Source organism: Aspergillus sclerotioniger (assembly GCF_003184525.1).
Source record: "Aspergillus sclerotioniger CBS 115572 chromosome Unknown BO94scaffold_1, whole genome shotgun sequence".
NCBI lineage: Eukaryota > Fungi > Ascomycota > Eurotiomycetes > Eurotiales > Aspergillaceae > Aspergillus > Aspergillus sclerotioniger.
In genome coordinates, this window is record NW_020290991.1 from 459,180 (window position 1) to 484,960 (window position 25,781).

General features: G+C 50.3%; 9 protein-coding genes and 1 non-coding gene across 10 annotated transcripts; 4 read left to right on the plus strand and 6 right to left on the minus strand.

Moving 5' to 3' along the window:
* Positions 1-1,022: 1,022 nt before the first annotated feature.
* BO94DRAFT_551970 (uncharacterized protein) lies at positions 1,023-2,185 on the minus strand (the record flags this gene model as incomplete). The annotated part of the gene is made up of 5 exons (XM_025613565.1): positions 1,023-1,197; positions 1,297-1,452; positions 1,473-1,548; positions 1,648-2,053; positions 2,135-2,185. 5 exons carry the CDS (start codon positions 2,183-2,185, stop codon positions 1,023-1,025), a joined length of 864 nt encoding a protein of 287 aa, XP_025473047.1.
* Positions 2,186-4,029: 1,844 nt separating this feature from the next.
* Positions 4,030-5,421, plus strand: BO94DRAFT_5176 (putative glutamine-serine rich protein MS8). The gene is made up of 4 exons (XM_025610002.1): positions 4,030-4,068; positions 4,218-4,475; positions 4,590-4,963; positions 5,021-5,421. The coding sequence occupies exons 2-4, from the start codon at positions 4,305-4,307 to the stop codon at positions 5,142-5,144; spliced, it is 669 nt and encodes a 222-aa protein (XP_025473048.1). The 5' UTR covers positions 4,030-4,068; positions 4,218-4,304; the 3' UTR covers positions 5,145-5,421.
* Positions 5,422-5,495: 74 nt separating this feature from the next.
* BO94DRAFT_t30 lies at positions 5,496-5,566 on the minus strand. Its single transcript has one exon. It is a non-coding gene; the product is annotated as a tRNA-Gly (tRNA).
* A 2,880-nt stretch (positions 5,567-8,446) lies between these two features.
* On the plus strand, positions 8,447-12,146 carry BO94DRAFT_570625 (putative translation elongation factor eEF-3). Its single transcript, XM_025614832.1, has 4 exons — positions 8,447-8,937; positions 9,006-11,898; positions 11,969-12,042; positions 12,099-12,146. The coding sequence occupies exons 1-4, from the start codon at positions 8,750-8,752 to the stop codon at positions 12,136-12,138; spliced, it is 3,195 nt and encodes a 1,064-aa protein (XP_025473049.1). The 5' UTR covers positions 8,447-8,749; the 3' UTR covers positions 12,139-12,146.
* A 609-nt stretch (positions 12,147-12,755) lies between these two features.
* On the minus strand, positions 12,756-13,303 carry BO94DRAFT_5225 (uncharacterized protein). Its single transcript, XM_025610184.1, has one exon. It carries the CDS (start codon positions 13,186-13,188, stop codon positions 12,841-12,843), a length of 348 nt encoding a protein of 115 aa, XP_025473050.1. The 5' UTR covers positions 13,189-13,303; the 3' UTR covers positions 12,756-12,840.
* Positions 13,304-13,814, plus strand: BO94DRAFT_5226 (uncharacterized protein). Its single transcript, XM_025610190.1, has 2 exons — positions 13,304-13,520; positions 13,575-13,814. The coding sequence occupies exons 1-2, from the start codon at positions 13,419-13,421 to the stop codon at positions 13,704-13,706; spliced, it is 234 nt and encodes a 77-aa protein (XP_025473051.1). The 5' UTR covers positions 13,304-13,418; the 3' UTR covers positions 13,707-13,814.
* Positions 13,815-14,719: 905 nt separating this feature from the next.
* BO94DRAFT_505431 (carboxylesterase) lies at positions 14,720-16,835 on the minus strand (the record flags this gene model as incomplete). Its single annotated transcript, XM_025609539.1, has 1 exon — positions 14,720-16,835. One exon carries the CDS (start codon positions 16,833-16,835, stop codon positions 14,844-14,846), a length of 1,992 nt encoding a protein of 663 aa, XP_025473052.1. The 3' UTR covers positions 14,720-14,843.
* Positions 16,836-17,465: 630 nt separating this feature from the next.
* On the plus strand, positions 17,466-18,919 carry BO94DRAFT_480996 (uncharacterized protein). Its single transcript, XM_025608843.1, has 3 exons — positions 17,466-18,393; positions 18,447-18,800; positions 18,857-18,919. Exons 1-2 carry the CDS (start codon positions 17,653-17,655, stop codon positions 18,513-18,515), a joined length of 810 nt encoding a protein of 269 aa, XP_025473053.1. The 5' UTR covers positions 17,466-17,652; the 3' UTR covers positions 18,516-18,800; positions 18,857-18,919.
* A 752-nt stretch (positions 18,920-19,671) lies between these two features.
* Positions 19,672-20,301, minus strand: BO94DRAFT_570628 (uncharacterized protein; the record flags this gene model as incomplete). The annotated part of the gene is made up of 2 exons (XM_025614833.1): positions 19,672-19,998; positions 20,244-20,301. Coding segments are annotated over 2 exons (340 nt in total), but the record flags the coding sequence as incomplete, so codon positions are not given.
* Positions 20,302-21,641: 1,340 nt separating this feature from the next.
* On the minus strand, positions 21,642-23,179 carry BO94DRAFT_580155 (uncharacterized protein; the record flags this gene model as incomplete). Its single annotated transcript, XM_025615305.1, has 4 exons — positions 21,642-21,739; positions 21,803-21,853; positions 22,396-22,777; positions 22,883-23,179. The coding sequence occupies 4 exons, from the start codon at positions 23,177-23,179 to the stop codon at positions 21,642-21,644; spliced, it is 828 nt and encodes a 275-aa protein (XP_025473055.1).
* Positions 23,180-25,781: the final 2,602 nt, after the last annotated feature.

A 25,781-nucleotide genomic window follows, 5' to 3' on the forward strand; every position in this document is an offset into this window, starting at 1 on the left:
ACCGTGCTGGTGGCTCATCTGATGCTGTCTTGCCACCATCCTTCTTTGTTTGTTGTGCTTCGCGGTGCTTCGCGGTGCTTCGCGGTGCTTGGTGGTGCTTGGTGGTGGGGATGCGAGTTGGTCTCCGCGAAAGAGTGTCGCTGCCAAGCTTTCCCCAGACGGCGCCAAGGGCGTCCCCAGAATCTTGTTCCCCAGCTGTCGCTTCTTTCTCCACGATCTCCGGGGTGTCGACCTGCCACTACGGCTTCTTTGCTCGTTCCTCTCTTTGCGACATCTGTAATTGCCTCATGGGTACTATAATTTTTTCCCCTCGTTCATAACCACCAATGGGTGGCCGGCCGAGAGCGCAGGATGATGAGTCGAGTCAGTCGAGCCCCGGCCGTGCGTGGGCGGTCCATCGCGGGGTAAAGCGCCGAGCTAAGAGACCGGGGGCCTCGCCCTAGTCTTCCACCTGGAACCAGTCAGCCACCAACACTGTCACCCTTGCTCTCCCAGCGAATCAATGGTTCTCGGCCCGGACACGAGACCCAATCCATGCCCTCGCTAACGATCCTCCTGCTGCGGAGTTAGACCGAGCGTCCCCTCCCCCCGGTTGGTCTGATGTAATGTCTCTGCCATGCCCGCGGGGACAGTCAATCTCAGTCGGGTCAGCTGGTGCCACGCGAAACCCCGCGGGCCAATTGCCTTTCGTCCGGATGGGCCCCCGTCTTACTTAGGAAGTAGCCTATATACTTACCCTCTTGGCCGGCCAGGCTTGACTCACCGACTGGCGTGGTCGCACAAGACGGCCAGGAGCGACCCTTTGTTCGCTTACGCATACCGTGTTATGCAACTGTCCATGGTCCACAGATAACATTTGTGCCATAATGATACCAAGACTGATTCTAGGCCTGGCTAGAGTGGTAGAGCACCCTCACATAGACCCTGGCCTTTTCGGTATACGCCAACGACACAGAAGACTGGTCAAGCTTCTCATCGGAACTATCTTGGTCAGTCTGGACCACAAGAAGGAAAGTCAAGACTCACAACAGATACTGCACGCTATCCACATATGTCCGAGCCTGTTCCGTCCAGCCTAGCGATTGGAAGAATTGCGCCAAAGTCTTGGCCACGAACATGTTGTTCCTTCCAAACAGCGGAAAATAAAGCTTCGGAACGGGCATGTCGCATCCACGCCGGATCTCATAGTATGCCAGTCTTGAAACCTTGCTCGGGCTGGCTGCCCGCCTTGGCCTCCTTTCCCTCCTCCTCTTCGCCACTGAGACTCACATCGACCAACTGTCATCTTCCAGCTACCCCCAGAGCCGACGGACCAACTCCAAGCCCCACAGGTACATGGTAGCTGGATCCTTTAACTTTCCGCCCAGCGTCCACGCACTTTCGGCTTCTTCAAGCCTCAATCCCCCGTGCATCCCATGAATCTTGGCCTGAGATTTGGCGGCTCGACATAATCTCAAGCCAGGTACGTATACTCATTGAACCCCCCACCTCCTATATGCTCAACCACTTGCCGGACCATCCCATCCAGCCGTCCCAGCGAATCAGCAGCTGCAGCATAGGTATGCCAGACGCTCTTTCCTTCAACTTAGGAAGACATATGCCTTCGTGTCCACGCCCGTCTCTTTGACGTCGAACCCAATACTATACATCGACTGCACGGGATTGGGCCCAAGTTATTCAGCTTGGTTGTCTCCGCCTCGGATCCCAAAATCTCCCACAAAATAATGGTACAACTTCCGATCGAGCACCCACATTCAGGTCCCAATGCTGATATCCTGGCGACCGTCACAACCTGATTAAATTGGTCTACCGACGTCCCCCCTAGTTCGCAGATTGGCTCAATACCCACACGAACGGTTGACCCCCGGTTATCCTGAAAGTTGATGCTCATAACAATTGGTAGGTCAGTGTAGGTCATCATGATCGGCCGGCGCTGCGGATACGGTCCCAAAGAGGAGATAATGTGGTGCCGGGCAAAGGGCAGATACTGGTATTGCTCAGGAATGGGATAGCCTGTCGTTTGCAGGAGACGACCGAGAAGTGGGCCGACGTCCTGCTAGCAAAAGAGTGCATCGGCATTCGAGGGGGTCGGATATTTGACAATTATGTCTCATGGATTGTGTTGCAGCCGCACATGGGTGTCAACGCTCGCATCTTGTCCCGTAGGTAGAAATGGGTGTCCCATTGACACCACAGTGGATATGTTGCAGGCAAAGATCAGAGAACCTGTCAGGCAATGAATAGGAGACGCGAGAGATCAGTACCCATTCCGTTATCATTTGCACCGGTATTGACTGTGTCCTCACCTTTGGCGATTATGTGGCAGTCTGTTATACCCAAGCAAAGACAACCAGGACTCTCCTCAAGCCTGTTCGCTCGGAATGAAGGATAGTAGCATCGTCTCTTGCCACACTGTTCCTGTTATATATAACCCCAGGACGGTAATCAGCTGCCTTCCTGCTACTTCGTGGCCACAATCTTCTATGAAGTAATCCATACTCCGAGGTCCGAGAACACAGCTTGTTGATTTGCCCTTGTCCGCTAAAAGGTGTCATGGTGTCTTACCTTGGTTTCGAATCAATAAATGAATGGTTGACAGATGTAACTCTGCCTGGATCGCGTACAACTTGTAAGATCTGCTGATTGGTAATGCAAACTGCCATCTTTCACAAGCACAGTTCCAGGTCATTCCAGACAGGGGTGAATACCAGCGTGCTTCAGCCACAGTAGGACTGGCGCTTAATACAGCTTCTTGAGACGATGTGGATATCTTCGACGAAGCTAGAGGAATGCTATCTCATATTCCTCTCGAGTAATGTGCCGTCATCGTCTGGTGGCAGCTGCATGTCAAATCCCATGATTATTGCGAAATGGTTGCTCTCATGCTAATGGTTACTAATGGTTTGCCAATACAGGCGTAAGTATCTGGGGCATACGAAATTAGTGCTGCAATAGATCACCTTCTCTGGTGACACAGGGGAAACACGAAGTATCTACTCATCGACTGAGAAAGGGGGCATAGGCGGGCTTGTGTTTGACCATCTCCTGGTATTTGCACCACCGTTCAGGGATAATACCCTGTGCATTCCAGTAGAAAGCATCGGCTACAAGGGCCACAGTCTTAGTCCAACTTGGTCTTTAGTTGATGGTATGGTACTCACATCTTTTTCGTATTCACTGCAGGCAGGAAACTATCATGTTGCCAGGTATGTAAGCGCCATCGATATGGATGCCATTGGAGGGTGTAGACGAAGCACCTCGTTAATGGATCCATTCAGATTTGTCAGCGTCTATTCAGCTGATGTGATATATGCCATCACTAAAACGGTATCACGAACGTGTTCTCATATTCCTCGCGTGTATTAGGCGTTGTTGGGGATGCCACTATGGAAACAACAAGTAAGCTAGAAGAGCACAGGAACCTTGAGCAGGAGGCCACTTACCAGAAATACCGATAAGAAGATGAAGACATCAACTTTCGCTGAGAGACTAACTTTTGTGCATCAAAAAATCTCAGCAATGGGACGTGGCTTGGGAGAGCACACTTGGTCAGGGTAGTGCGGTTCATTATGGAATGCTAGCTTAGGAGTATGGGTTCTTCCACACCGCAACTGTCATCAATTCGAAGGAATGTATCATATACTTGGATAGAAGACCCTCGATTCATAGTCACTCGGTATCAATGATATACCACTGTGTCTCGTGGGGGCATAGGGAAACCAATCTTGTTCTTGAAGGAGGTTGCGGAGGTGAGTGGACGACAGGGATCGAGATTCCCTGCCATGGAAGCCATCACGTGCCGGGTCACGATTTGGTCCCAAATGTCGATGTAACCTGTTGAAAGCATTCTGTTCTTTGTCATATCCTCATGTTGCATGGAAGCCACCTAAGCCAGGCGCTTACCGATCGATTTGATTCGAACCATCCAGCCACGCAGGAAGGATCTCTTTGTTCACAAGCCTCCTTCGATACCGGTGGGCATTCGTATTGGGATTGCCTTTATTGAGCGGTTGTCTCCAAACGGTTTCCATTTAGCTAGTACGCTTATGCGATTCAGTGCTGTCCAAGGTATGCAGAACCCTTCCAATATCTCAAGCAGTGATCGTCGGTTACCGCACTCTATAGTCACTACATAAGTTGTTTAATCTGGAAAGTGCTCCTGTGTCTTCGAGAAAAGGCAATCGCATTGCTTATTCCTTCCTTGCGAAGCCATATAGGTTCATGTGTCGTATAGCCTCAACTGATTCGTCACTGCGTGGTCTTAGTCGATCCAGAGGAGCAGATCATCACTTGTCTTTACCACCATGTCGGGCTCATACGGCAATTATCACTACAATGAACAGTACGGTCATCCTCAATATGGCTACTACAGCCAACAAACTGGAGGAGGGAACTATGGAAACCCTCCTGGAGATTACCCCGCACAGCAATACCAACCTGAACAGAATCCTCAGTATGCATACGACCAGGTTGCAGTAGGTGTGCCCGGTAGCCATGGCCATCTGTGTTTTCCACACCATACGCTCATGCATCATGAACTGTGGAGAAAGTTTTGATATTGGAGAAACAAAGAGCTGATTAGCATCTAGCCCTACAACAATCATTGCTCCTACCAGTCACCCGGCAACCCTCCCATGTACCCTCAACAAAGCTATGCACCCCCTTACGACGCAAAGCAGCCGGTAGGCGAATATCGACATGACCAAACCATGTCCATGAATTATGACCATAAATCGATGTATCATCCACAGCCTCAGTACCAACAAGGGGAGAGTGCTTCGTACTATGATGCCCCGCCAGGACCTCCTGTTACCACACCGCCAGAGGGCGAAAAAGGATTGGTATCGACTGTAGCCGGTGCAGCTGGCGGGGGCATTCTAGGCCATAAGCTGGGAGGCGGAGTGCTGAGTGCCGCAGGAGGTGCATTGGCAGGGGCTGCAGGAATGAAAATTGCAAGCAAGTTGTAAGTCTATCTGCTATCCTGCTCGGCGACCCATGCACTAAAACCTGCTTTGACCAGGCGCAAGAAGCATAAAGAGAAGCACCATGGCAAGTACAAGCGTCGATCAGCTTCCAGTTCGTCAAGCTCAAGTTCGAGTTCGAGTTCGAGTTCCAGCTCCTCAAGTGACAGCGATTCCTCCTGAATCCTTTGCGGTTTCTGTGGCATTCCCTGTGTGACATTCGGGTTGAATGCAGCGTTGAAGTATCTGCTATTGGTGACAGTGCGTTTTGCTTAGTTCAGGTTATGGTATTCATAGATTGATTGGCAGCGTCAATGACGCGAGAAAGCAATCGAAAGACATGTTGTACACCACGAGTAACGAATATAGTAATTGTAAACTTCCGTTTGTGGGGCACGAGTAGTAGTACCCATGACCCCTACAACGATTTCCTGAATGCAATTCTGGAACAAAATCGGAGATGGTGCTGCCTGAGATGGCGTAGAAGAAGCTATGATTGGCGGGGAAACTAAAAGCAAAAAGAAAAAAGAAGAGTGCATCATCCGTGAATCGAACACGGGCCTCATCGATGGCAACGATGAATTCTACCACTAGACCAATGATGCTGTTGATATATTTTTCCTATCTTTTACTGTTATATATTCCAGTATCGATTATCTGCTGTACTATCACCAAACAATGTGAGAGCAGGACCTAATCCCAGCGATTTGGCACTGCATAGAATGTTAGCTCAACGCATAGTGTGTCCGGTTCAAGGGAAAAGGTGTACATATGAAGAAATCTAGGTAAGTGATGCAAATATAGCCATATCATAGCAAAAGTGGCAATAAACAAGGGTTCGGGTGGCCTTGTCTGTCTACAGTGGGCAGATGTGTGGAAGTCTCGACATGCATTGGATCATCTATCCATAAGTTTTCATAGACAGATGTACTAACCTGCCTTTGGCGGTTCAGTCAAATAAGGCAGGTCTATGGGAGTACCAGGCTGCTCTACATGGCTTATTTGGCCGAATCGTCAAAGGCACCGGCGGAATGGTTATTATGTTGTCGTTGGTGGTGATGACGTGCTTCTGAAGCACTGGAGGAAGTCGGTAACGATGACGATGGACGGAGTGAGAGGTGCGTATGCAGTCTCGAGATAACAATTATTAGTCAAGGGGGCTATGGAAGAGGATATAGTTGATGGAAGCGTCTAGGTTGAGTAATACATCTGGTCAACCGGTCCATGGAAGTGGATGAGTTAACGGAGATGCGTCAGAACAAGATGACTGCATGATGTTGTTGGGAAAGAAATGTTTACATGGACTATATGATGATGGCTGATGAGGGCAACGCAACTATTCCGCAACTATTGTATAGGTCCCGGGGAGATGCCGAAGTATAGAAAGTAGCCAATTTCGAGTACCAGGGAACAAAAGAGGCGAAGCCTGGGAGACGGGAGAGGATATCCTCTAAACGGAAGTCCGGTTCGGGTGACGCATGATGAAATAACCATGATGGTTCAATAAAGGCAGAGACAGCAGCTGTCTCTATACACCTCGCCATCTACCGATGAAGGTGCTGTGCTGGGTGTGCCCCGTAGAAGCTGCGATGTGCCATTAAGGAACAATTGGTTGACCCGTCATTCGGACCAGTAGTACTTGTAGGAACCGAAAAGGCCCTAATTCCACACCCTGACGTGGCAATAGTGGTCGCCACCGTCTTTCGCGGGGAACAAGGGCTGGATGGATCCGGAGAATTTGAACTCAAAAATCGATGGTTCGATAAGGGCGATAAGGGAGTGACGCCGTAAGTACATAGGCACGGTCCCCCGGGTTGACGTTGGCGCTGCAGGTCTGCATGTCAACAATCCAGGCTAGACCAGGCACTGTAGAAATGGTGGTGGTCACTTAGGATCATTCCGATTTCTGGCCCAGGGCAAATAAAAATTATCTTTAATACGATGAGAAACCCATGAGTCAGACGAATGGCGGTAATGCGTAGTCTCCTGCAATAAACCATCGTTTCAGACACGGTCACGACGCTTAAACCCCGGGATTATGCCCGAGTATGTTTCTGCCTCCCTTCGTGTTTGGGAACAATGTTTTCTCTGGGGAACAACATCCAAGCGCCAAAGTATAATGCTCCTTCCCCTTGATGACTCTCTTAGCCAACCGGGCCATGTCTCGGGCAGGATTCCCCAGGTCTGCGTCTTACTGTATGTCGATCACAATTCTGGGGATGTTGGTCATGCTTATTATCGGATCATTATGTACTAAGATCCCCGTCGCTTAAGGCGGAGCAAACAGATTGAGATGCAGATGCCAACGTAGCCATGCTGTGAGGACAGTTCAGTAACATCCCTGGAGCGGTCCAGGTTGGCGGGCAGAAACGGAAAAGGGTCTGGGGCAGTCCACGGCTCTGTGTAACTTTAACCCAGGAGAGTTTTATTTTTGTTTTTATTTTCTATTTTTTACTCTTTCTGCCCGACGAGTCGGATGTCTGGAAGGGGAGCTGCGCCACCTGGCTTCGTGAATGATCTGAGGTGGCGACTGGAAGAGCAGCAAGCATCTGCAGGGCCAGCCAAGCCGAGGATTACACGGGGCGGAAACTAGCCGGCCGCAGTGGGCTATCAGAATGGTTGCATCCCCGGATTCATGGCGTGTCAAGGCCCGTTATCAAGGGGTGTGCAGTATGCAGCAACCACCACGGAAGTACTGTAGTGAAGAGGGGCAGTCAAGGTTCATGTTGGTGAAGGGTGCTTGGTATACTTCATATCAAGAAAATTCTGCAACATTCGAGTGAATTTATTGTTATCAAGAAGAGAGGAGTAAAAAACTGGCTGTGACGACTGTTGAGGCCATCAGCCCTGTCAAAGAAAAGGGGCTCTTGAACAATCCTTGCAAGTTGTAACCGTCTGAAAGACAAAAATAATGGATGGTCTGAATGAGGATTGGCTGGCAGACCATCCCATACGTACGGTGTAATGAACCGGGCAGCCCTACTTCACCCCGATGATGATGGGTGAATCTCGGTCGCTCGAGGCCACCCCGTCCGCTTCAACCATCATTTCCGCTCCTTGCCGCACGGGGGACTACCGTAGACGGTAGAGAAGAGCGGCCGGGGGGCGACCGCAACGAACCTTTGCATTTCTCCATCATAGCCAGCGCTGGTGAAATCTCGAGCGCCATCCTCGGATGGTCCGAACAGGGAACCTGGAGAGTTTGCGGCTTAATCAGCAGCGCAGCAGTGTTAACTACCGGGAAGGGGGGTTGGCAGCCAACGAATAAGCAGGTGCAGATTGGAGGGGGGTGCGGCCATGGACGTGATTGGACTGGTTGCTTCGACAGCCATCCAGCCTAGGCCGGATGCGGGCCTAGTGCGGGACCATTGTAAGGAACAGCGTGAAAATTTTTCTTTAATTTTTTATCGGCGGCGGGACAGCCATCGGGCGGCGAAAAACAGGCCACAAAGCGATAAATATCATCCCTCCCCATCTGCCCTGCCCATCCCCCTCCTCCTCCTCTCCCTCCCTCCCATCCTTCATCTCTCTTAGAGGTTTGATCCTCTCTTTTTTCAAAAATTGTGTTTGTTTTTTCTCGTCTTCGGACAAAAAATTAGATTGCCGTGTGGCCGTTTTAGAGCGTTTCCTGTGTCCTGTGCTTTTTCAGACGCAGTTTTCGTGGGCCGCCCCATCTTATCGAGATACCCTAATAGAACCCGTTCTCGCTTCCTCTTCGCCCCTCTTCCTCTCTTCTCCTCTCTTCCTCCGACTTAACGATTTCGTCTTTCGGCGCTTTTACGATCAAAATGCCTGCTGTTGATGTCGCTTCTGTTCCCGCCGTCTCCGGCAAGGAGACGGCTCAGTCCGTCGCTGTCCTTGAGGACCTCATCAAGAACCTCAACATCTCCACCTCTCAGGATGAGGTGAACGCTGCAGCCGACAACCTGGCTCACCTGTTCAGCGGTCCCATCCCCGAGCAGACCCTCCCCCTCAAGTAGGTTGCCTGCCCCCTTAGGACCCCGCTTCCGTCGTGGGAAGGAGTCCACTAACAGGATGCATTAGGGCTGTTGAGACTTTCCAGAAGCAGCTCAGCAACAAGAAGGATGCCGTCGTTCGTGAGCGTGCCTGCGAGGCTATCCGTGCTATTGCCTCCCACTCCACCATCGCCCCTGGTGTCGAGCCTCACCTCGTTACCCTCCTCGGCCCCGTCCTCGCTGCCGTCGGTGACAAGATGGTTCCCGTCAAGAACGCTGCCCAGGGTGCTGCTCTCGCCATCGTCAAGGGTGTCAACGGCAACGCCGTCAAGGCTATCCTCCCCGCCATCCTCGAGTCCGTTTCCAACGCCCAGAAGTGGCAGGAGAAGATGGCTGCTCTCGAGTGCATCAACGCTCTCGTCGAGTCTTCCCCCGCTCAGCTCTCTTTCCGTGTCCCCGAGCTGATCCCCGTCGTCTCCGAGGCCATGTGGGACACCAAGGCCGACATCAAGAAGGCTGCCTACTCCACCATGGAGAAGGTCTGCGGTCTGATTGTCAACAAGGATATCGAGCGTTTCATTCCCGAGCTCATCAAGTGTATCGCCAAGCCTGAGAACGTTGCTGAGACCGTTCACTTGCTCGGTGCCACCACTTTCGTCTCCGATGTTACCGGACCTACCCTCGCCATCATGGTTCCCCTGCTGGACCGTGGTCTGGTTGAGCGTGAGACCGCTATCAAGCGTAAGTCCGCGGTCATCGTCGACAACATGTGTAAGCTCGTGGAGGACCCCCAGATCGTCGCTCCTTTCCTGCCCAAGTTGATGCCCCGTCTCGAGAAGAACCACGACACCCTCGCCGACCCCGAGGCCCGTGGAAAGACCAAGCAGGCCTTGGAGACTCTCTCCCGTGTCGGTGATGTCAAGGACGGCAAGATCCCCGAGATCTCCACCGCCGGTGACATCTCCACCGTCTCTGCCATCCTCAAGGACATCCTGTCCGCCAAGTTCCAGGCCCAGGCCGACAAGTCCGAGCCCGTCATCACTTACGTCTCTGCCATTGCTGGTCAGCTCGTTGACGAGAAGGACGCCGAGGTTACCAGCTGGACCCAGAACGCCCTCCCTTACATCACTGCCATCGTCGGTGAGGAGGAGGCCAAGCCCATCGCCGAGACCCTCCGCAAGCGCGCCTCCCCCGGTGCTGCCGCTGAGGATGCCGTCCTCTCCGACGAGGAGGAGGGTGAGGATCTGTGCAACTGCACTTTCTCCCTGGCCTACGGTGCCAAGATTCTGCTGAACCAGACCAGCCTCCGCCTCAAGCGTGGCCAGCGTTACGGTCTGCTCGGTCCCAACGGTACCGGTAAGACCACCCTCATGCGTGCCATCAACAACGAGCAGCTCGAGGGTTTCCCTAAGAAGGACGAGGTCAAGACCGTCTACGTCGAGCACGACCTGGACGCTGCCGATACCGAGCAGACCGTCATCGGCTGGACCATCAAGAAGCTCCGCGAGGTCGGTGTCCAGACCGCCCAGGAGGAGGTCGAGGCCAAGCTCGAGGAGTTCGGTTTCATGCGCGAGCAGTTCGAGGGTCCCATCACCTCCCTTTCTGGTGGTTGGAAGATGAAGCTGGCCCTTGCCCGTGCCGTCTTCGAGTCCCCTGATATCCTGCTCCTGGACGAGCCCACCAACCACTTGGACGTCAAGAACGTTGCCTGGTTGGAGAACTACCTGTGCACCTCCCCCTGCACTTCCATCATCGTCTCCCACGACAGCAAGTTCTTGGACAACGTCATCCAGCACGTCGTCCACTACGAGCGCTTCAAGCTCAAGCGTTACCGTGGTAACCTGAGCGAGTTCGTCAAGCGTGTCCCCTCCGCTCGCTCCTACTACGAGCTCGGTGCCTCCGAGATGGAGTTCAAGTTCCCCGAGCCCGGTTTCCTTGAGGGTGTCAAGACCAAGGCCAAGGCTATCATCCGTGTTAGCAACATGACCTTCCAGTACCCCGGTACCCCCCGCCCTCAGATCCAGGATATCTCCTTCCAGGTCTCTCTGGGCTCTCGTATTGCTGTCATCGGTCCCAACGGTGCCGGTAAATCTACCCTGGTCAACGTTCTGACCGGTGAGTTGATCCCCACCGCTGGTGAGGTCTACCAGCACGAGAACATCCGTATCGCCTACATTAAGCAGCACGCTTTCGCTCACATCGATAACCATCTCGATTCCACCCCCTCTGAGTACATCCAGTGGCGTTTCCAGACCGGTGAGGACCGTGAGACCATGGACCGTGCCAACAAGATCGTCACCGACGAGGATGAGAAGGCCATGGACAAGATCTACAAGATCGAGGGTCAGCCCCGTCGTGTCATTGGTATCCACTCCCGTCGTAAGTTCAAGAACAGCTACGAGTACGAATGTTCCTTCTTGCTGGGTGACAACATCGGCATGAAGAGCGAGAAGTGGACTCCCATGATGACCAGCGACAACGCCTGGATTCCCCGTTCCGACATTATCCAGTCCCACGCCAAGATGGTCGCCGAGGTTGATCAGAAGGAGGCTCTGGCCAGTGGTCAGTTCCGTCCTCTGGTCCGTAAGGAGATCGAGGCCCACTGCGAGCAGTTCGGTCTCGATGCCGAGCTGGTCTCCCACTCCCGCATGCGCGGTCTCTCCGGTGGCCAGCGTGTCAAGGTTGTCCTCGCCGCCTGCTCGTGGCAGCGTCCCCACGTCATCGTCCTGGACGAGCCTACCAACTACCTGGACCGTGACTCCCTGGGCGCTCTGTCCAAGGCTCTGAAGTCCTTCGAGGGTGGTGTCATCATCATTACCCACTCCCGCGAGTTCACCGAGAACCTCACCGAGGAAGTCTGGGCTGTCATGGATGGCCGCATGACCCCCTCTGGCCACAACTGGGTTCAAGGACAAGGATCTGGTCCTCGTCTTGAGGATAAAGAAGGCCCCAGTGAAATAACTGACGCTATGGGCAACAAGGTAAGAAAGGGGAAAGCGTTCTGAGCTATTATGAAGCTATTTTGAGTCATATGCTAACTTTTCGCCCCAGACTGTCGTCGAGAAGAAGAAGAAGCTTACCTCTTCCGAATTGAGGAAGAAGCGTAAGGAGCGTCTCTTGAGAAAGTATGTTTTTGCCCGGTCCCTTTATTTTGTGATTCTGATGCTAACTTTTGATATAGGAAGCGTGGTGAGGATGTGTCTGATGACGAGGAGTTCTAAACGTGAGGAGCTCGGTTCGCTTTTCGTTTATCATGTTAATAGAGATTACGGTCGTATGAAATCAAGACTTGCTTTAATGACCCTCATAAATTGTTCGTTGCTTAGCCGTAGCACTTTCATAGCCTTTGTATGTTGAGGTTAAAGTATCGCGGTTTTGATATCACGTGATGTGCGGCTTATTTGAGGCTCGTATGACTAACCAACACGGGACATGGCATGTCACGGGATTCCGGATCCCAAAGGCACCCTTGTACGGGATGTTTCCCACTACTACCTCCGAATCCTTTCATCCCCTGTCTTATTCTAAGTCTTCAGCTCGGATTTTTGAGTCATTCACACATGTCACTCATCACTACCTGATTCTTTTTGATGACTATTATAGCTCCTTCATCTACTATATCTCGTCTTCCTCATTAGTCGTTCCATATCATTGAGAATCAATCATCCTGCCTCATATCCAGACTTTCTCCATCTCAGTATACTACACGCGGCATCAGGGTAGTCACCATGTGTACATACGTACATCCAACTACTATCTTATCAGCCTTTCAAGGTCCTTCAGATATATTATCTCCAGAGATACTTACACATTACAGATGAAGAAACGGTCTCTTAGCTTTGACTCTCGGCGAGAATACAATGATCATGGTGTGGCCTATCGTCTAATCATCATCTAGTCTCGAGCTTTGATGCTGCGAGTTACTACGGGATAACTCGTCGTAAAGACCATGTCCGTTTATTCATTGGTACCGCCTTACCAGTTACGTCTGCTTCTATGCTTGACATGGATATCCAACAGAGATCTTCCTTGGATGCATTACTTCCACCTGAAACGGGGATCGACAGATCCCTCGTCGGACATCGATCGACCTTGATCAGGATGCATTTGATCGTCTGTACATGACTTGTGTTGTCGAGGAGCCACGGTATTATTTTATCTTGGTCCTTCGATGGCAAGGCTCCGTTGCAGAGCTCATTGAGTATTAGACTCATTGCCCACCAATAGCGAACATGAGCATCATTTGGACAATCGTGTGATAGGCTAGTCATGCCCTGCTGGTTCGAGTTGATTTATCTTCATATTATCCTCAGTTGGGCCAATAGAGCCCGCTTAATTGATACTAGAAACGTGGGCGATTTGCCATGTAAAGCAAGAATCTGGTTACTAACGCTGTCAGACCCATCAAAACTCACAGGACATGAACTTACCCAGAGCCACGCATATATGGAAAGTCGATAACGCAGCAAACTTTCTGGAATAGGAAGCAGAGAGTGCCGTAATGCCTTCCTGGTTTTGTCTCAGTCACCTTTTCGCGTCTGTTTCATCCTCGGACAGCTCTCACGCTCTCCGTGTTTCTGGCGACGGGTCTATAACTGGCTTAGTACGTCCATGATGCTGCAAAACCTTGGATTCTGCATTGACCAACAGTGAGCAGAGCTACACCTTTACATCTCTTTCATGCATCGACGCTATAAATACTCCAGTCGCTGATCGTACATATGGTCACCAGTATTCCGGTGCTTATCTCATCTTCGCCTTTTTGTTATTTGCACCGGATACTGCATAGAGGCGTGCGCATATAGCTGGGCTATATTGTCCCGCCACTGCACCTCTGATGTAGAACAAGGCTGGTGGTTGTATCCTTTGAGGTACTGTAGGGTTGAGAGAGGGTAACTTGGTTCACTTACCATACACTAAGATCAAGATTCTAGGGGGCATGGCTACTGTTGTCAAAGAAGTGCTACTGTTATCCTTGTTCTTTTTCTCCTCCCTTCTATTCCTTTACTGTTCTGTTGATTTACTTCTTTCATCCGATACTAATTCTCGACGCACGAGGAAGAGAGATGTCCAGATGAAACATCTGCTCACACGAAGTAAACGCCTAAGCATGACAGCCGGAAGGTTAGAGGGACCCTTAGAGACATAATGGTTACCGACGCTCTGGGTGCGGGCGTACACAATATCAACGCAAGGGAGGAAGGTCCATAGCCGGGAAAATCTTTTGAAGACGAACACAAAGTCGCCCTTACCAGAATTGTCTTGGAATGAAGCTGACATGTCCCAAGTATCGAAGAACGAAGCATCGTTGGGTAGGAGAGCGCCATACTTTAAACACTGATAACCAATCCTCTAGGCACAGCTACGGGATGTTAAAATCATCCTCAATACCTTCAAAAACATAGCACACTTTTCTGGACAACTTCATCGACAGCCGCAAGGACCTCTCGTTGTCCAGTAGGGCGAAGTCGAAGAACAACCTCCGATATGGAGAAAACTACCGGCGCACGCCTTATCGAGTTCGAGGCTGACGCCGTCGAACCGCATGAGCGAACGGTGCCGTCTGCGGAGGAGTAATAGTCATCATCGTCTATGGAAGATGAATGAATGAATGACTACCTCCGAGGGAGCAATTTGATCTCGATTTTATCGAACGAATAGGCTCAAGGGGACACTGCAGGGGTGTCCTCAGTCCCGACTGGATTTTGAGGCATACTACTAGCGATGGGAAAGCAGTCGAACTCGAAGATCTAACGTACTAGATTCAACAACCAATAATTTGAGGCATCATGCTACTAACGTGTAGTAGGTACATAACTCATGACTACATCCCGGTATCAGGGATAAATTTGCCCTTCACGGACCAATTCGACAGCGAAAGACACGCACAACCCCAAATCAAAATATCAAAGTACCTTTCCACCTCTCAATTACTATGCTCCAAACCCAGAACAGCACATTCCTCCAGATACGGCAGCGTCGAATAAAACGGCATCGGATACTGCAGATTCGCCACCTTGGCGCTATCCGGCTCATACTGCGTCCAATTCCACCTAGTCGTCAACTGCAGCGTACTGTGATATCCCCTCGCACGAAGATAATCCTTATCGACGTTCGGATTGCCCGTCCGAGCAAATGAAGCCCACATGTCCTGCACCATATTCGTATAATAGATGTCCTCCTGAGAACGGACGGGCAGATCAAAGAGATAGTACGTGCCGAAGACCTCATAGAGGTCGCCCGAGTGGCAGCGATAGTAGGGCGTCTCTGGCTTGCCGACGGGGTAAGTGCACAGATCATACCAATCGTAGTAGTTGAGTCCGTAGGCGCGCTGGTGGAGGTAGACGTATAGACTCTCATAGGAGTGTGAGGCGGCGCCGACTTCGGCGAATTCCTTGGAATAACAGGTCATCCCGGCGGGGGAGTCGACGTGAATGGTGGCGTTGTAGGGACTGGAGTAGTTAGTCCAGAGGCCGGAAGAGAGGACGGCTTGTGCTTGGGTTTCGGTGATGGATGCGCTTGTGACGAGGGTTTGGAGGGTAGTGTTGAAGTTGGTGGCGTTGGGGGAGATGGAGTCTTGGAGGATTGATTGCGCCTCTTCAGGCATGAAGCCCGTTAGGAAGTTCACGCGGTTGAGGGCTCCCTTTGCGATCTGGGGAACGGGGTAGTCGAGGATGTAATGGCCGTCAATTACCGTGTCCCATGTTACTCCAGAGCTGATGTTTAGGAGGGTCGAGGCGGGGAGGGTCTGGAGGCATTCCAAACGCTCGGTTCCGGTGCTGTTGCAGAGTGGCTGGATGTAGGGTAGGATGGCAGTAGCGGAGGCATTGGCGGTTTCGACGTGGCCTGCGATGGACTGCGCAATGGCGTTGTGGAAGAGCCCACTGGCTTTGGGGGTGGTGAGGAGATCAATGACTGATGAGGCGCCGGCAGACTGGCCGAAGATGGTGACGCTGTTGGGGTCACCGCCAAAAGCTCGGATGTATTTCTGGACCCATTTAAGGGCTTCGATCTTGTCGGTGAGGTCAAAGTTGCCGGGGACAGCGGCGTCGTCGAGACTCAGATAGCCGAAGATGTTCAGTCTGTAGTTGATGGTAACGAGCACGACGTCGTTGCGGCTAACGAAACTGTCACCGTCGAAGGTGGAATCGGCACCGGTGCCTTCGGTCTCGCCGCCACCGTGGATCCAGAGCATGACAGGTCTGGGTGAGTTGTCGCTTGAAGATGGGATGGACGGGGTGAAGACATTCAGATGTAAGCAATCCTCGCTGTTACCCCAGGGATTCAGGCCGTAGCTATTCCCGTCATACCAGCCAGACTGAATGCATGCAGGTCCATATTTGGTGGCGTTGACATAAGGTTCTTCGGTCCATTGCTGGGCATATTTGAAGCGTAGGTCTTCCACGGGGGGCTGAGCGAAGGGGATGCCTAGGAACCTGAATGCCATATGGTCGCGTAAACCCTCGAACGTCACGCCATTTGCACTGGTGTTGACTCGGGGGAAGACGAAATAGTCGGTATCCACTTCTTTGACAAACTCGGCTGAATTGGAGCACAGGAACGGAAGAGCAGCAGATGATGAGGTATTAGCAAGCTCTCCCTCCCAGGTTGTCGGATGATCTGAGCTGCAGGACGACCAGAAAAGCTGATCCGAGTCGATGTTTTTCAGATACTGCTGGTATGTGAATGAGTAGTGGAAGTCGTCATAGCTCTTGCAACTGAGGAGCGTTTCGTTGTACTGCGCACAGGTGGCTTGCGCATCTTGGTAGGGCAAAGCATCGCTGATGAAGAGAGCGCCTGGCTTTTCAGCGTGCGTTGTCCAGTTGCCGTCATTCTGGAAGAGGATGGTGAGACTGGCCTCTACTGAGACACAGTTGTACAGCACGCTGAGGGAGGCGAGGAACGTACGGCGTCTCATTGCGACGGTAGGATTTTCTACTGCTGCGAAAGTGTCCCATGGTGCTCCAGATATTTATGGGAATTCAGAATATTCGTTACTCACTTGGTAGAGGAGGATAAAGTCTGTTCCGTAAGCGTGGAAAACTGGAGATGTGGGGTAGTTTAATTAATTCTCTCCGCCATACGGAGAAGCCATGAAGTTTTCTTCACGGCATGGCTCCATGACCCTGCTTGAAACTAGCATTAACCACGGCTTTCGGAGTCTGTTGACTGCCGATCGTGCCATCTTGAGATGACGTCTCCTTTGAGGCTTTTGAGGCATGTAGCCTGTAGGCTACTGGCTATTCACTGAGTCGGTGCCATCCACGCCCACTGCCTGTCATGAACATTTTCCCGGCTGACAGTAGCGGCCATTCATGCACTGCATCATCTAAGCTATCCCACTCCCCACCGATGTTGACGTACATAGTATCTCCACTTCTAAAGAAAAAAGTTCCGATATCGGTATGTTGATGATCATTTGAGAATATTTGCTGTAGTTGCAGACAATGCGGGGGTCCACGTGACGTGCGGGCTGCGGAGGCCCCAAGGGGCAAGTGTGCCGACTGCCGAGGCATCCCCGCGTTCCTCGGCCATCGACATGATGTGAGGAAGCTTCGATTCCACCTTACTATCAACTTGGTACCTTATTGCTCCTACTTACAAGACGTGTTTCGGATTTAAATGCTCTAGACCTGACCCTTATCTCCCCATCGACCCCACAATCGACAACCGCAGGTGACATTCGTTCAACCGCTTCACAACCTCAATTCTTAGTCCACAAGCAAGCACACATCATGCCAGTTGCATCGCTCTACCTGCTTTCACTCACCACAGACACAAGCAGCTTCCTCAATTCTCTCCGGTCCACGCGGAAAGTTATCGTCAGCTCTCGACCGCGTCATGCCGTGATCCGTCCCACTGTCTTGGACAAAGACATCCTGACCAGAACACCATGGGACCTTCTTGTCCTCATCCAGCCACCCCCAGACTCCCCCCCAATCCCACTTACTCTTCAGTCACAGATCAAGACTCAGTACTATGTTACAGTGGGAGTCCCATCCAAACTACTCTCCACCTACGCATCACGGGATGAATCCCTCAAACGGACCGCCCCTTCGATCCCCCTCACCGGATCTCTAGACCAAGCGCGCAGCAAACCGAGCTCCCAGAATCTAGAGCTTTCTCCAGAGCTTATCTCCTTCATGGACGAGCTTACTCCCCAGCACTCTGGTCCTGTGACGATGCTGAACCTGCTTCATTTCAACCAGCCAGATGGGAAGAAGAGCTACTATCAATACGGACAAGCGTTCATTCCAGTGGCGGGAAAAAGAGGCGGAGATGCAAAGTTGGTTGGTAATGTGGTGAAGCCTAAGACTGCAGACAATGCTACGGTGGATTCTAGGGGGGACTGGGCGAAGAGGGAAGAGGATTGGTGGAATGAGATCTCGATTGTGCATTACCCTTCGATTCGGCACTTTTGTGATATGCTTGCTGGAGAGGACTATCAGGGGATCAATGAGAAGTATAGATTATCGGTGAGATTCTATTCGAGATTCTAGGCTGTTTGGGGATGCTAATGTGTCTACAGGCTTTGAAGGATACATTTTTGCTCTGCACGACTGAGTTTGATGTCGAATCGTCGCCTGCGAAGCTATAATTTGTTCGTATTGATGCTTTGGATATACTGCTGACCTATCGTCATCTTTTTCCTCATTTCACCTACTTCTTCACTTTACCTTTCCTCGCCAACAATTCAATGTTTAGAATAGTCCCCCGAATCCATTCTTCATCTCATTGCATTCTTCTACTCGTGGTCATGAATCCCTCCTCCCATTTCCCATCCGTGTCATCTTTCTTCTTCTCATCCACTCCTCAATCAATCAAAACACCCTCAAAAAAGCTAGAAATCCCTTATTCATACTATCTTCCAAGACGGGTCAAAGTACGTGACATGTTCCTGATTGAACCTCTCCTGTCGCTGATTTACATAGATGCTAGGTTTATGTCTCACCGCAAACCCCTGCTCCTCTATGGGAATCAGGAGCCGACTAATGATCCTAGAATACCACACCTCGTGTCCGTAAGTAGTATTGGCGTGTGCTATTAGCTAGATAGCCGTTATATGCAAGTACTCTTCCGCATCAACATCCGTTTCTCTCCAGAACAGCATTTTTGGACTCGAATCTTTCTATAGCGCCTTGTGGAAGGCCGAATGCCCCAGTAGCCATCAAAATCTTCGAAAGAAGGAGCTGGTTGAACAAATACCAATACGGACCGGGTTAGTGAAGAAGGATTTATATCTATTTGGGGATGGCTACGTGTGAGGAGATGCGTGGTTGTAGAGGAACACGGTCAGCAGAAAGGTGAAGAAGAGATGGTCAGTTTTTGGGCAATTCTTGTCTGTTAAGGTAGTATATGGACTGAGTGAGTGTGCATGAGATTGGGAGAATCAAAGGACCAAACTCTGAAGAGTAGTAAAGGTTGAAGCTGGAGAGTATCTAAGTGAGCCACAAAGAGGTGTCCGAATGATGAACAAAAGCCAAGGGTTAAGAACCTCTTGCTGTTGATCGTAGCCTGACTTGGTCCTGTGAATGTTCGAGAATCGGTGGGTTCCTGCTGTAGTAGTAATTGGGTAGTCCGATACTAGCTCGGCGAATTTGAGAGGATTATGGCAATGTTTAACCTACGGAGACATCTAAGTCTATTGCAGTCTACGAAACATTTGAGTTTTTACTGCTTGAAATGAAAAGCCATTTATCATATTAGAAACAATTTGATAACAATTAAGAGTATATAAGATTAAAAAAAGAAAGGAATAAACTTAAAACAAGAGAAAACAAACACAAGTCTACTTCAAATTAAGTAAGACTTAGAGTCTTCAACTCGCTGATAGTCTCCTTCAGAGACCGCACTAACCCCTCATGGGCGCTACTTATTTCCTCATGCTGCTCGTTGGCAGCTCTGACCTGCTTGCCAGTAGTCTTCTTCTGCCCCCGAAGGAGCCTCTCAGCCTTCCTCTTCTTCTCTAACTCTGCGAGAAGCTCTTCCCTTCTCAGCACCTGGGCGGGCGTGAGGACCCGAGGGGCAGGGAGGAGCCCCTCGGGCACACTCACACCCGCCGCGAACAGCAAATTGGCGGCCTGTAACAAAGTTAGCATCGATATCATACTAAGATCGGATAAGCATAAAAAGATGGCGTCAGGATCAAGATCCCTCATCGGACAGATAGTATAGACGTCAAAGACAGGAATATGATAATAAGGAAAGATTCTCTGTATGTATCCCAAGGCCTTTACAGGCCACACACGAAGTAAATCACCATTAAAGTATCATGAAAATGACCAAATAACCATGTGCAAACATGACATGAGAATGAAGTGTTCACCTTCTGCCGCTCTTGGGCGGCGACGGCGGGGCCAGGAGCAGGAGGAGCAGGAGCCGGGACAGTAGCAGGGACCTGTCAATAACAATAATCAGCTAGATGTACTCCTACACTGGTTATTGGCTTACCTTCTTGGCCTTCTCCTTGGGCTCAACCTTCCTCTTTTTGACCCCCGAAGGGGCGGCGGCGGCGGCACTCAGGGGGGCGGGGTTCTCGAACTGTTTGCTCTACTGTTAGTATATCTCTTCAAAATGCTCAAAGTACAGAAAACAAAATCTCTCGTTGAAAAGCCTGAGAGCTATGACGAGGATTCATCCACTGAGGACCAGAATAAGACAGCGCATCACCAGATAGTATTGACATCTCCAGGGTGGTTCAGATACATGGTGAGATGCATGTGCCACCATTAGATGAAACAGCACGAACTCGATCATCCATAATCGAGAGAAAGCAGAATCGTGAAGTAAAACAAGGAAGTTACATCTGGAGCGAGAAAGGAATAGGAGAAGCATAGAAGAGGAACGGGCTTTATGAACTCACCTTCCGCTTGGCTAGAGAGCAGACCAAAAATCAGTACTGCTACTAGCTTTAGGATCGGAGTTCACCATGTGAGTACTTACGAGCCATGGTGCGAGGGGAGCGGGGGAGATGACGACAACGACGGTGATGATGATGGTGGTGGTGGTGATGGTGGAGGAGAAGGGGAAGAAGAGGAAGAAAAGAAATCGAGCGAGCGAGAAGGCCAAGGACGGTGAAATGATGCCCCGTGACATCCCAAAAGGGCCTCGCCTCGCTGTATCCATTGGGAGTATTACCGGGCCTCGCTATGGATTAGTTATTTTACTTTACTCCACGTATCATACTTTGAATGACTACAATCGTGGGTTAAACATGGCTGATCGTTTTGATAATCGACACGGGGGTTAGCAATCTGAGCTCTCGGGAAACCGATGATATCACACTCAAGAGGGAGTTCGATGAACTCAATGACCACTCATCCAAGGAAGCGTTTCCGGGTTAAAGACTCAGTTAACGAATTGGATGAGATCGATGGTGATCGCAAGCCGGACAAGTTCTACCATGGTTTTCATCCCTTGGGACGAGCTGTATATTTACCTCTCGGCGTCTCATGTCCTGTATATGTACATCATCTATTTCTCATGTTAACCACTGAATGCGAAGTTGAAATCTGGAGCACAGGTCATCGATTTCCACATATCTAGTCCATTCGTGCAGATTCAAGTTTTCTCCCCTGTAAAATGCCTACGCAACTCTTATAGATACAACTACTGCGATAATGATGACAGAGATACGACAAGCCGTCCAAACCAATGCATTCATTCATAGCCGTCTGCATGAAAGGAGCAAGCCTTGTCTATTGTCGCTTCGTCGAACTGGATCTTAGTATAGCGGATCGCAGATGGAGAGATGCGCTTGCTTGCCGACTTCGTAGATGACAATATTGACCTCTTCGTTGATGCCAATATCGAAGACGTCGTCTGAACGCGGACGTCGTCTTGGAATTAGCCGCTGTCCACCCAGCAAGGGAATCTGCAATTAACCAAGGATTTTGTCAAGGTCTTTGTTGGCATCCTGTCGGGTGTTTTCCACATCTAGAGTCGCATGCTTAGAATGATCGACGTGTTTTTGAAGCCTGGAACCGCAAAGTGTCCACAGAAGGCAATTTTCCAATGTGTCTGTTGTATGCTGCTTAGAAAGAGATGGCCAGATGGATCATAAAGGAGGTGGAGGAGAAGGAGAAGGAAAAGGGATACTGACTGCCAGAAGGATTCCTCGACGAGTCACGGGAGGCTCAAATCAACACACAGGAGAGAATTTAGTGTTGTTTCGCCCCCTGAGCCGGCAGGAACTCGAGGAAATCAAAGTCATGGGTGGAGAAGAGGCAGGGCAAAGAAAAGGCAGTAAAACCCTACTGGACTGGCAGTGTTTGATCTGGGTGATATCTTCGACTTGAGATATTGGGAGATTCAAACGACCAAACTCTACAGAGGAGCGAATCTCGAATGTGAGTGGGATATGAAGAGAGTTCTCCAAATCTCTATCGCTCATTAAGTCGAAACTCTCCCGCTCCCAGGTAACTCTGGAAGCGCCTCACTAACTTCATAGATTGGCTTTGAGTTGGCCTCCAGCGTACTAAACGCATACATCTGGCCTTCTGGCAACGTTTGTTGCACTGCCTCATATTTTGCCCTGGTGATATTTCTTCCCCACAGATAACCAGCTCCTAGCATCACGATCGATAGGACCCCTAGAGGGACACCGACTCCGACCCCAATCGCGACGCTCTTCTTCTTCGATGATTCCTCCGTCCCATCACCTCCGGCACTCACGATATCTGTCACTGTCGCAGTGACTGTCGCCGTACCACTACTCGTGGAGTTACTGCCGATGGATACTAATGTCGACTTGAGGGAGAATGCTTGATCGGATGTGCAGCAATCGTTGTTGGTACCGCAGCAGTATGAATCATTGCCACACCACACCACCTGAGCGGCTGCAGTTGATGACCCCCCTGCCTATTCAGCAAAAGGAAATACAATTAGCGTATTTCTTTTAAAGCATCTAGGTCCAAACCCTCGTGGGTTCCCTTTCGACACGGCCTGCCTCATCTCAGCACTTACTGCATCATCGCACACCGTCCTAGGTAAACAATTCGGACTCTCCCAAGACTTATCGGAGCAAAAGTTCCTATAATATTGATTCTCTGCCGGCCAGTAGCACAGGCCGTTTGGCCAGCACAGGTCCGGATTCGTATCGTTGAGCCGGCAGCACATTGAAAACTCATTTTGGATCCCGATGCAGGGGATGTATCGCGAGTCCGAAGTGGTCGTTCCATCGGGCGCATAGCATGTAGCCATCACAATGGGAGAGGATAATATGAGTAGGAAACAGCTGATGATAAGCTGGATTTGAGACATTTTAGATCGATGGAAGTATAACGGTAGATGTTGGAGATGACAATGAGAGAGACAACAAGGATTTCTCGAGCCACGACAAGAGGGAGTCGCCTTTCCGCCCCCACGGGTAGGCAAGGTCCGAAATGCGCTTTGGCGCGTCTGACTGAGCCAATGTCTCTTGATATACTATCGAGTACTCAGTCATTTCCGCGTGCTATCTACCTAGACAAATGTGCTTGGGCGTGATCCAAACGGGTAAAAATGATGGTAGATCGATCCTACGCCCTGACGCCAAGAGCCACCGTCGCGCAATCATAGGCCACATATCGTGTTGGCAGCGGCGCTACAGTGGAGATTTACGAACCAGGGTTTCGCAAATCTCCACCCTGATATCCCTTATCTTTTCCATCAGCTCAACCTAATCAAGGGTCCTCTTCGTCCTGATTATGGACCCTGAAGTTGTCCATATCGGGAGTAGTGCTATTAGGTGACTCTACTACACATCATGTATTCCTCTTAAAGTATAGCGTCGGGGCTTCCTCCGCTGCTATTCCCAATATAGTAAATTTCAGGGTCCGTGGTGTACTCTAGGAGAAACACATTACGATAATTGTCATTGACATGAGCAGAGGAAGTATGAGATTATTGAGTGAGCAACTATCAAATCTGATTGAGCTCTATAAATGTTCTCGACGGCTCGGACGTCGCCCTCTAAGAAATCTTCCTTCAGTTATTCGCGTTGCCGCCTCCCACGGGTTATCACCGCACCTATAAACTATTTTGCCGAGTAAAAACATAAACCTGACCATGTCACAAGGCAACATAGTAACTAGGGATAAGGTTAGTCAGTACTGCTAGCTTGATGGGAATGTCATTTGTAGTACCTTTGGTTGCTTTACTTGGCAACGGCCTGTCTGCGGGACGTTTTCTTGCTCTTCTTTTTTTTTTCGCGGTGACGGCGGTGGTGGTGACGGCGGTGGTGGTGGCGCAAGGACACTACTAGCTAGGAAGAATCTCAATTTGCATCACTACCCAAAGGGGAGTGCAGTTCTCGTACCTTTGATTTCTTTAGCTAGAAACCGCTTGACTGCGGAATATGTTGTTGGAGTTGTTGGTGGTGCTGCTGGTAGAGGTGGTTTTGGGTATGCGAGCAACGTTGAATAAATATGTGTCAGTTGGCATCACTAGCTAGATGTACATGGGCTTCTTTATGCTATTAGTTGCTTTAGGAACCATCCACCTGTGGTGGTGGTAGGAGGGTTGAGGTAACTGTTGATGGTGATGACGGTGGTGTGAACCATACTAACTAGAAAAACTGTAATTAGTATCTCTCCCCAGTTGAGACTGGCATTTGTCATACCTTTAGTTGCTTTACGCAGCGGACGTCGAAGAATTCGACGGCAAAAGAGAATGCCCCGTACATCACATGTACACTTCCCCCTCCATGGCGGCAAGCTTCTCCAGCTCCTTTCTGGTCCCTTCCTCCGAATATCTTATGCTTGTGCTTCGTCTTCTAAAAAGAACATTTTATACGTCAGGTTTATACGAGTTGAATCGACCAAGCTCGACCGCAGACATAACAGACTTTCTCACGCATGCTAAAGCATGTCGAACACCGTAAAAAAAATGCACCCGCGACCATAGACAAACAAGATCCACCACAACATCACACCATCTCAGTGATAAAAAAGATTACCCGCGCCCATAAATCAAGAAAGGCATCTGCGTCTCTTTGTCAAGACAAATGCACCGAGTCTGTTTGAAACGAGGGCTTCCCCCAGCCCATAAAAAAGAGCACTCGCGCCCGTTCTCGAACGAATGGGTGGCTCATAAAAAAAGGGACCCGCGTCCATTTGCATGAAAAGAGCATGCGGACTCTGCCCAAAGGGAATGCACCTGCATCTATGGGAAAAGGAAACACACCGGTGTCGATGTAAAGGGCACCCGCAGGCACTTCTCATCATGCCGGCTCTCTTTTTGTTGTTTGTCTTCTTCTCCTTCTCCTTCTTCTTCATCTTTCCTATAAAAAAGGCGCCCGCAGCTGTGGGAGACGAGACCGCACCGGCTATAGAGGCCCGCAGGCCCAGAGTCTACGCAGTCATCTGCTGCCAGGTAGGTAAAGGTGGAATGCGACTGTATCTCTTTTTCTTCTTAGACTGTTTCCTGGAAGACGCATCCCATTATTAGCCAGGCGATTATTATCGGTTGCAGCTGAGTCAACGTCACTTACCTTGACCCGCCTTGGGTAGCGATCTGTTGCAGGAACTGAGTCCGCTAAATTAATTCAAGAATATTCGTTTTTAGCCAAGGCGGCTCAGTACAAGTTGTTATGTATAAATGTCCCTTACCCTTTCCCCTTCTTGGGTATTACTGAGATGACTTTTGAAGTTTGAGCCACAACGTGACCAAAGGCAGCTGATTTCCGATGTGTATGTGAGTTTGACATGATGGCCAGGAATATCAATGATTGAGATAGTATGCTGTTCAAGGCGAGATGATTAGAGAGATAGAAGGAAGAGAAAGTAGAAGGGATACTGACTGCGAGAAGGAATCCTCGACAAGCCATGGAAGACTCAAATCAATATATACAAGTGAACTAGTATTACTTCACCTCCTGGATCGT

What these genes read in the sequence shown, in the direction of transcription:
- BO94DRAFT_5176 (XM_025610002.1), top strand. Translation starts at nt 4,305, where the DNA reads ATGTCGGGCTCATACGGCAATTATCACTACAATGAACAGTACGGTCAT. An exon ending in ATGCATACGACCAGGTTGCA is followed by an intron (nt 4,476 to 4,589) that starts GTAGGTGTGCCC and finishes ATTAGCATCTAG; the next exon opens with CCCTACAACAATCATTGCTC. An exon ending in ATGAAAATTGCAAGCAAGTT is followed by an intron (nt 4,964 to 5,020) that starts GTAAGTCTATCT and finishes TGCTTTGACCAG; the next exon opens with GCGCAAGAAGCATAAAGAGA.
- BO94DRAFT_570625 (XM_025614832.1), top strand. Translation starts at nt 8,750, where the DNA reads ATGCCTGCTGTTGATGTCGCTTCTGTTCCCGCCGTCTCCGGCAAGGAG. An exon ending in GAGCAGACCCTCCCCCTCAA is followed by an intron (nt 8,938 to 9,005) that starts GTAGGTTGCCTG and finishes AGGATGCATTAG; the next exon opens with GGCTGTTGAGACTTTCCAGA. An exon ending in CTGACGCTATGGGCAACAAG is followed by an intron (nt 11,899 to 11,968) that starts GTAAGAAAGGGG and finishes TTTTCGCCCCAG; the next exon opens with ACTGTCGTCGAGAAGAAGAA.
- BO94DRAFT_5225 (XM_025610184.1), bottom strand. Translation starts at nt 13,188, where the DNA reads ATGACTAGCCTATCACACGATTGTCCAAATGATGCTCATGTTCGCTAT.
- BO94DRAFT_5226 (XM_025610190.1), top strand. Translation starts at nt 13,419, where the DNA reads ATGCCTTCCTGGTTTTGTCTCAGTCACCTTTTCGCGTCTGTTTCATCC. An exon ending in ACGGGTCTATAACTGGCTTA is followed by an intron (nt 13,521 to 13,574) that starts GTACGTCCATGA and finishes AACAGTGAGCAG; the next exon opens with AGCTACACCTTTACATCTCT.
- BO94DRAFT_480996 (XM_025608843.1), top strand. Translation starts at nt 17,653, where the DNA reads ATGCCAGTTGCATCGCTCTACCTGCTTTCACTCACCACAGACACAAGC. An exon ending in ATGAGAAGTATAGATTATCG is followed by an intron (nt 18,394 to 18,446) that starts GTGAGATTCTAT and finishes ATGTGTCTACAG; the next exon opens with GCTTTGAAGGATACATTTTT.